This window comes from Crocodylus porosus, unplaced genomic scaffold (genome assembly GCF_001723895.1).
Source record: "Crocodylus porosus isolate Cpor-Errol unplaced genomic scaffold, CroPor_comp1, whole genome shotgun sequence".
In the NCBI taxonomy this organism is placed as follows: Eukaryota; Metazoa; Chordata; order Crocodylia; family Crocodylidae; genus Crocodylus; species Crocodylus porosus.
In genome coordinates this window covers 13262699-13270568 of record NW_017728926.1, presented here as the reverse complement: position 1 = coordinate 13270568, position 7870 = coordinate 13262699, and the positions used below count along the sequence as shown (strand labels likewise).

General features: G+C 48.5%; 1 protein-coding gene across 3 annotated transcripts in view; it reads left to right on the top strand.

The window, feature by feature from the left end:
* The first annotated feature begins 3501 nt into the window (after positions 1–3501).
* Positions 3502–7870, top strand: part of KAZN (kazrin, periplakin interacting protein) — a 130448-nt gene continuing 126079 nt past the window's right edge. Inside the window, exon 1 of one of the 3 annotated variants that reach the window (XM_019541537.1) lies at positions 3502–3702. In XM_019541537.1, coding sequence (XP_019397082.1) covers positions 3672–3702 — 31 coding nt within the window. In that variant the 5' untranslated portion in view covers positions 3502–3671. Of the gene's footprint in view, positions 3703–4213; positions 4238–7870 lie in introns of those variants that run through there. The other 2 variants (XM_019541539.1, XM_019541538.1) reach the window with 2 other exon arrangements.

The following is a 7870-nucleotide window of genomic DNA, read 5'->3' as shown; positions in this document are numbered from 1 at the left end:
CACCCACAAGCTGTTTCCAGGAAGGCCGTGCAGTGTTATACTCCCCTTGCTCTTGTGCGGTGTGATGGCAGCAGATTGTGCAGTAACCACCCCAAATTATCTTGATTTAGTTTGCTAGATGCTGGACTCCTGCTGACTGTACTTTGCAGGCTGGGAGAGAGGCTGAAGCCTGCTGTGCATAAACATTATCCAGCCAGTCAGCCCTCCTTTCAAAGCATCTGGGTGGACCTGGGGGAGAAGGAAGCGGATCAGAGGCAGATAGCACCCTGCTAGCTGGGGTGAGGAGAGGCTGCAATAAGAGTCGAGGTGGGTCCTGCCGTTGTGTCGCTCAGGTGTAAGGAAGAGCGCTCTGAAGCTCCCAACTCTGATTCCAGGATAGATGCACACGAGGCTGTAGAGAGGCATCTCTGCAGGGTCCTCCCCGAAGGGGCAACTGGGTGATAGGTGCAGCTGGCTCTATGGTATTTGGTGATGGTTTCATCGTGCTGTATTTATTGTATTGATGGAGGGGGGCTGGCTCGTGTTGAAGTAGCCAGGTGCTCTGGGTGCCTTTGCTCAGTGCCTGAGCTCGGACATGTCAACTCACTTTTCTCCATTTCAGTTTTCCCACCTGTAAAATGGAGCTAATGCTTCTGCACAGGCGGTGAAGCTAAATGCACCACGGTTTGTAGAGATTGGTGACTGGAAATGGAAGCAGAAGGACAAAAGTCTGTGTGCATTTGAGTGCAAGTGGATAGTGTTTCAGCTCCTAGGGCTGAGATCCTGGGGGTTCACATTTGGCTAAGGACACTGGTTTTGGGACTCTCAAAAAACATCTGGATATTTTCCTTGCTGGGATCACTTGATCCCAGCTGACTTCCTGCCTATGGCAGGGGGGCTGGACTCGATGATCTCACAAGGTCCCTTCCAGCGCCTAATGTCTTTGAAGTCTATGAACTCACTTTGCCTAAGGAGAGAGTGACTTCACCCTTGCTAGTAGCTCTGCTCAGATGTCCCACGAGAAGCCGCACCTGTCAGCCAGCTCCTAACACCAGGCCTAAAGGTGTTTGTGCATGAGTGGGGACGATAAAACAGGTGTATCACTTTGTACGCAGCCTGTGCCCTATGGGCTATGCTCCAGATGATCTGTGTGATCTTCTTGCAGCCAATTACTGACCAGCCTTGACTGGCTAGCAGGACAGTAGTGCAAAACAGGGTCACCTGAGCCCATCTGGATTGTGTTTGCCCATCTAAGGGCCTCATCCATCCAATCAGTCAATATTTATGGCTTCATCTTTGCCATTACAAGGAGCACTAAAAAGATAGACATAAATCTGTGCATCCAAAGTGCATCTGCCTGGTTGTTCACCTGTCTGACAGGGCAAATAAATTACAAATAGGGTCTGGTTTTGAGGACAAGAGCTGTAAAATGTGCAATACACAGCCCAAGGCATAAAAACATCTAATAGTAGGGGATATAATTAAATCAATGGGTGTGCGTAGGGGGAAGCACTAGAAATCTGCTTGATTTTTCAGGTGATGCCTATTCCCACTGTTGTCTTCCTGCTCACATACTGCTTCTTTGGCCTACTTTTACAGACACCTTAACATACAAAAGCATCTCCCCCTTCCTTTCCTCTGTTTTTGTCGCTGTAATCCTTTTTATTCCACCCCCCCTTACCTTTTCTCTGCCCTCTATTCCCCTAAACCCACTCTTGACACATCTATTGCCCTCTGATCTGTCCTGTCCTCCACCCTCAGAGCTTTCCAGGCAAATGCTGTCTGCTCTCGAGATATGGAGTATAACATGCCTCACTTGGCATATTAACCTAAGTGAGGATGGAAGAGCCGGGGGGGGGAGGGGAGAAGGGGGTGCAAACCATTGAGTTGTGAATGGGAGTTTACCCAGTGTGCATATGTTCTCCTACGTTGCTTATCAGCTCGGTAAATGCCTTTTGTAGCCCATTTGAGTCTGACTGTAGGAGCAGGGCCATATACTGCTTTAGAGAAACATGCTAGTGACTTAGAGCTGATGAAAAAGGGCAGGTTGTCACCCCCAGCGATTTAAAGCCCCTAGTGAATAGAAACAGGGCTAGCAGCACAGGGCCGTCTCCTCCCCCCACACGTGTGGCTTCACCAGTGTACCAGCCTTGACCTTGGAGAGACCACGTCTCAGCAGTTTAGTCCCCATGGCCTGTTCAGAGATCACGCCGTGAGTGGTAGGGGTGGTTTGTGCAGTGGACGTTTACGCAGTAACAACTGCTCTGTGAAAAAGCAGTGTATTGCACACACACAGTCCAACAGGCAGCAGGCGGGAGCAGCTTTCAGTTGCTTCCAGACTGTGCTGGATTCAACCAACAGCTCACAAGGCTCCATATCACATGGCCGCTCTTCTGAGTCACTTTTTCTCTCCGATGCAGAACTGCATTATGCCTTCTGGTGACTTAGTTTCCCCATCCTTGCTACCAGCAGCGGATCTGTATTACAAGTAGTAAGAGTATAGGGAGAAGGCTAGTGTTAGGTGCAACCAGCATATAGCTAGGGTTGGGGGGGCGTAAGGCAAACAAGCTGTGTTGTTTGCTTTTTGCATCCTAATAGCATTAACGTTTTAAAAAAGCACCTACGTGGTTTTGACTCTTGCATCCTGTTTCTAAAGTGGCTGAAGCCTAAGCAGTGCTGAAAAGCAACAAGAAATAGGGGCCAAAGCACCTGAGGCCACTTTGAAAGTTGGACTTGAGTCCTGGTCCTTTAGGTGCTGTTGGAAATTTAACCATAATGACAAGGGGCCTTGTTGTGGTAGGCATGATGCAGACACATGGGGAGAGACATGTCCCAAATAGCTTTGAGCGCAGTAGATAAGGCAGACAGAAGTGCAGAGTGGCGAGGTGACTTGCCCAAGGCCAAATGGTAGTTCAGTCGCAGAGCTGAAACAGGCCCAAGTTGCCTGTCGAAGCATCCGCTAACCCAGGCAGCCTCCCAGGTTACTGATCAATCTGTGTTAGCCCTGCGAGCGACCTCCCCGGTTCCAGGACAGGCGCAGCAGACTAGGTGGCATATTCTGATGATGGGATCAACGCTTGTTGGCAGCAGCTTGTCAGGTCCCCAGTGCTACGTTAGTCCCAAGTGGCTGTTGGGAGCAGCAGGTAAATACATGGCGTGCAAATTGTTCCCGGGGAGAGGCTCCTGTAAGGGGCTGTTGCTCTTACCAGACACTGCTGCAAACCAGCGTGGACTGAACTGGGGGGGGTTTTGTGCGGAACAAGGCTGATCTCAAACAAAATCTCTTGCCCCTGCTCCCTGCAGCACCTCTGCTCCAAGGTCACCCCAGCTGCCTGAGGACGAGCTGGGAAGTCAGGTGTTAGGGGAGGCAGGGCAGGACCCTCCCCTGGGGAGGGGTTGGGCACTGCACCAGGTGGAGCCCGCCGAGCGCTCCTCGTTCTCCAGTCCCTGCTCTGGGCACCTTAAGCAAGGGGCTGGGCGAGTCCCGGGATGGGAGGCCACACCTCCGTGCCATGACCTCATGCACAACACGCTCAGCAACCTGCAAAGGGGTCAGATTGCAGGCGGCACAGGTAGAGCCCATCGCACTTCCTGCCCTGCCGGGGAGGAGTCTGGGGGAAGGCAGGGAGCAAGGCCGAGGGAGAGTGACAGCCGGCGATCTCTAGCCATTTGGGGACAAAAACCCTCCCACCATGAAGTCGGACAGAGAGGAGAGCAAGCCCGGTACGTGCGTGCCACCGGGCTAGACACGGGTTAAGCGAAGGCTGAGCTTGTGACTGCGTGCAGTTGTGTGCAAGGAGCTGAGCGAGCGAGTCTTCCTTTCAGGCCTCGCCTATTGTCCAGCAGTGCTTCCCGCGGGTCGTTACGTTAATTGAAACAGTCTTCCAGTCTCCTTCCTCCCCGCTTCCCCTCCTTTCCCCTTCCCTCTTCCCCTGCAATCCTTGGTGCTCCTATCCGGGCAAAGCTGCGTATGGAAAAGGGAAAAAAAAAACCCGGTCTGTTAAGCGCAAGCATGTGTGCGGAGCAGATGTTGCAAGGGAGTCGTGTGGGAAAGTTCTTGCTTTTAAAACTCACAAATGACTTGTTAATTTGCTCGGGGATGTTTTAACCGTTTGCGGGACTGCCCTGGACTCTCTCGTAGCATGAGGAGGAAGGCCTGATGCCAGGTGTTTTGTTGAGTACAGAGATCTTGAGAGGCGGGTGTGCTGCGATCCCATGAGCTGCAGGCCAGAAAAAAAAATAAATCCCCAGATTTCAGGTAGGTGTGAGCGCTCAGTCGCTAGGTTCAGGATTGCAGCGCGGCAAGGAGAGTTTTAGTATCTGCTCTGAGGAGTGCTTGCCTTTAAGAGAGTGGGAGTGGCAGACGTGCACTCTTTGCCTGGGCTAATCTCGACTGGCTTTGATGCTTTGATTTTGATGAGTCTGATTGCGGGTTCATTTATCTGTGCAAGGTTTTAGGGTTTGTTTTTTTCTGAAGTGTTTAAGACCACTTGTAAGCCCAGGCTCACATACTGCCGAGTTGTTTGGTAAGTGGGTTAGAAAGAGCTGGCTTCCTTTGTAATTTTTTTTTTTCCATCCAGGAGGATGAAAGATTGACAAGAAATGGGAAATGGCTGCATTTTTCCTTTGGCATTTCAAGAGATATAGAAAGGCATGTTACAGTGGTAGGATGGTGCAAGTGGTGTAGGCTCTTTTGTATATAGTTAGCCCATCTTGCATTGCAGCAGAAACTGGAGAGAAGTTTAAGTTCATAAACTGGTTTGAGAATGTGCTGCCAGTTTCTAAGCTGACCCCTCCTTTTGACTGGGATGGCTGTTCGGGAGGCGTTCAGGCCGGGGCTATGGGGAGATGAAGCTGAGGAATTTTCTCCAGCTGCCTGTGGCAAGTACTTCCTCTTTTACGTGCTGACGAATCAGACCAGCAATTAAAGAATTGCTGGGGGGGGAAGGGGGGGGTTGCAAAAAACTAGTTGGTCTAATAAAAGAGATCACCTCTGCCACGAGTCCTGATTCTTTTTGCCTCTAGACCAATACAGCTACAACCTGGATGCCTGATGAATTGGATTGAAATTTTGCTGCAAAGCGCTGCTCAAGTAAATCCTCACCCAGTGTAACTCAATATACCTTCATTGATCTGACCCTTTCTTTGCAAAGGAAGATCACTATAAGGGTCTTTCAGGTTTCTTTTTCTCCCCTGTGCTCCTCCGAGCACCCTCTCAAAATCGAGTCCTCCAGCAGTGGACTCTGTCCCGCAGCACGAGAAACCTGCACGCCTTCACTTAGACCCGGAGGACGGGGAACAGGGAGCTGCAAGCAGAATCTGATTGGTTGAACTGCGGATATACATGCTTGGTTTTATTGTTATTGTTTAAAAAAAAAAAAGTGAACGTAGGGAGTTGGTAAGGTGTCAGGTGAGCATGATATAAATGACTTTGCGGTGCAGGCCATGGGTTTGTATAGTGCCCCTCCTCATACTGAGATACGGTCAGCATGACTAGTAGTGCTGTTATCTCCTGTGATAGTGCCATACTGTACTATGTTATCTGGGGGTGCAGCTGTGGTCCAAATAGTCTGTGTTGTAGCAACACGTGTATCAGTATAGATAAATGCACATGCTCTCTGAATACAGTTTCTGAAGAATTGTAGGATGCAATTTAAAACAATTTTTTTTTTCCTTCTTAAATCAAAGGATTGTGACAAGTCTGTGGCAAACTGTGACTTCGTGTCCGTCACCCTGCTGGACAACTTGTTCACTTGGGACTTCATGACAATAGTGGAGGAAAAAACATAGACATTAGTTTCCAGGAAGACTTTTACCATTTGAACTAAAATAAAATCCTCGCTAATTCTGTCTGTCTAGGTAATATGGCATGTATGAGAGCACTCCAGCTCCCGAAGAGTAAGGGCCAGGAATAGAGATGCGCACGTTCTTGCTACCGCGTGTTAGATGAAGTGGTGATGTATCTGTGACTCGTGCAATAAGCCCAGGCAGTGCTTTGAACAGAAGTATATAAGAGTTTTATATTCTTAAGAACTCGTAAGAGGAAATGTGGCTTGGGTTTGGTTCTCCAGACTGGAGAGACACGCCGTACATAGAGGTGTCTAGAAAGGTGGTAAGATGCCTCTGTTGGTTGTGGTTACAACACTTAAACGGGCACCTGTTGAGTAGATCGTAACTACCGCCGCTCTGTACTCCAGACACCTAAACACTTGAGCAGGTTTGGCCCTTCATCTCTAGAGACCTTTGTCATTCATCTCATTGCTTGGGATGAGAGGGACTAGATCAAATTTAAATCCAGGGGTCAAACCCCTCCAAAAAATCTAGTGGGCCTCTGCAGCTTCTTAGTTGCTCTGGTAGCGAGCTCAGCATCTGCTCTTCAAGAGATTTTTAAGCTGTTGGCTCTTCCTCCTTCTCCTGCCTGATCCCATCCGATGCTGATCTCAAAGGCAATTGAGGCCGCAGAGCGCTTTCCAAGATAGGAACTCGAGTTACTTTTTCTTGTCATGCCTGATCCCATTGAGTAGACTGAATCCCCACTCTTTTTTCTGGAATTAGTTACAAACGTAGAAGGCTTATTATTAGTATCACTCAGTCTCCTTCCCTCTGGACTTTCAGCCAGTCTTGGTTTAAAAACAGGCAAGCTGGACATGGTGACGATGTATCTAGTTCTGGCTTTGTGATCCTGAATGGAAAACAAGCTAGGGAAAAGCTCAGTCGTTAGCCAAGGGGAATATCCTGGCAATTCATTGCTTCCTTGAGGTCAATTAACTTTTTGGAGCCCTCTGGCCCAGCGAAACTTCCTCATCAAGTGGATTGTAAATGCCAAGGTTGTTTGAGTGATCTGATCCTTCCGGGTTTTTTCTCAGCTCAGTTTGGCTGCCTAACAAGCCTTTTGCCCCGTTTCCTTCAGAGATTTTCCCCTGGAAACTCCTCCCTTGCATTTCAGCGTTGTGTGCGAGATATTTCATTCCCATCCATTTTTTTTAAGACCCTTTTAGGGCAAAGCTGATCCCAAATGTAGTGCGCTTTTTAAAAATAAAAAATTAATTTATCCAAATGAATCCAGGATACTGACTTTGACTACAAAGACGCTTCTTTTTATGTGCTGCACTGTGATAAGTCATGAGAAGCTGGAAGCTAAAGCTGTCTAGCCACTGACTAGTGGCAAATATTATATTAAAATTTCAGCTTTCAGTTGGGAAGGGAATGTATCACTTTATCCTCATAAAGGATATTGGCTGTTGAGATATTGGCTGTTTGCAATAGTGTCAAGCCTGAAGTGGAAGCAGGGCTGAATGCAATATAGAAGACAAAAATGACATGATTTTGTATCCGTGGTAGAACCAGAGTGATGGGACCAAGACCGCTGCTTGAATTGCATGACCTTTGGTGGAGCAGTCATCCGCTGTGGTCAGGGGATGCTCGATGCACTCCTGCGTATACATTTGGTTGTTTTTCAGAAGTGCCATAAGGCTCGAATGGCCTCGCTCTGTTCTGCCAGGCACCAAGCAGCACAAGACATTGAAAACGTTGCGTCTTCAGCCAAATTCACATCTCGGGAACTGGAATTCTCCATAGCCAGAATTCGTGCCTCCTTCCAGGCTTCTCTCTTTTCATCGACTGAAGCATGTATTGGAGCTCCTTACCTGAACTGACTGTGGCATCCTGCACGATAGGCAAGGTTGCCTTTAATTTCCATCCAAGATATTTCTTGGGCTTAGCTAGAATCATTCCCTGTCTTTTTAGCATTCCCTTGCTGCCGTTTTCACCTTTTCTGTTGATTCATGTAGTTTATCCCCATCCATAAGGCATTTGTATCCTCCTCTTGCGAAATCCCTTCTCCCTTTCTGGATCCAGCACAGTAACAAATACGCTTATTCATCTTGAAAAG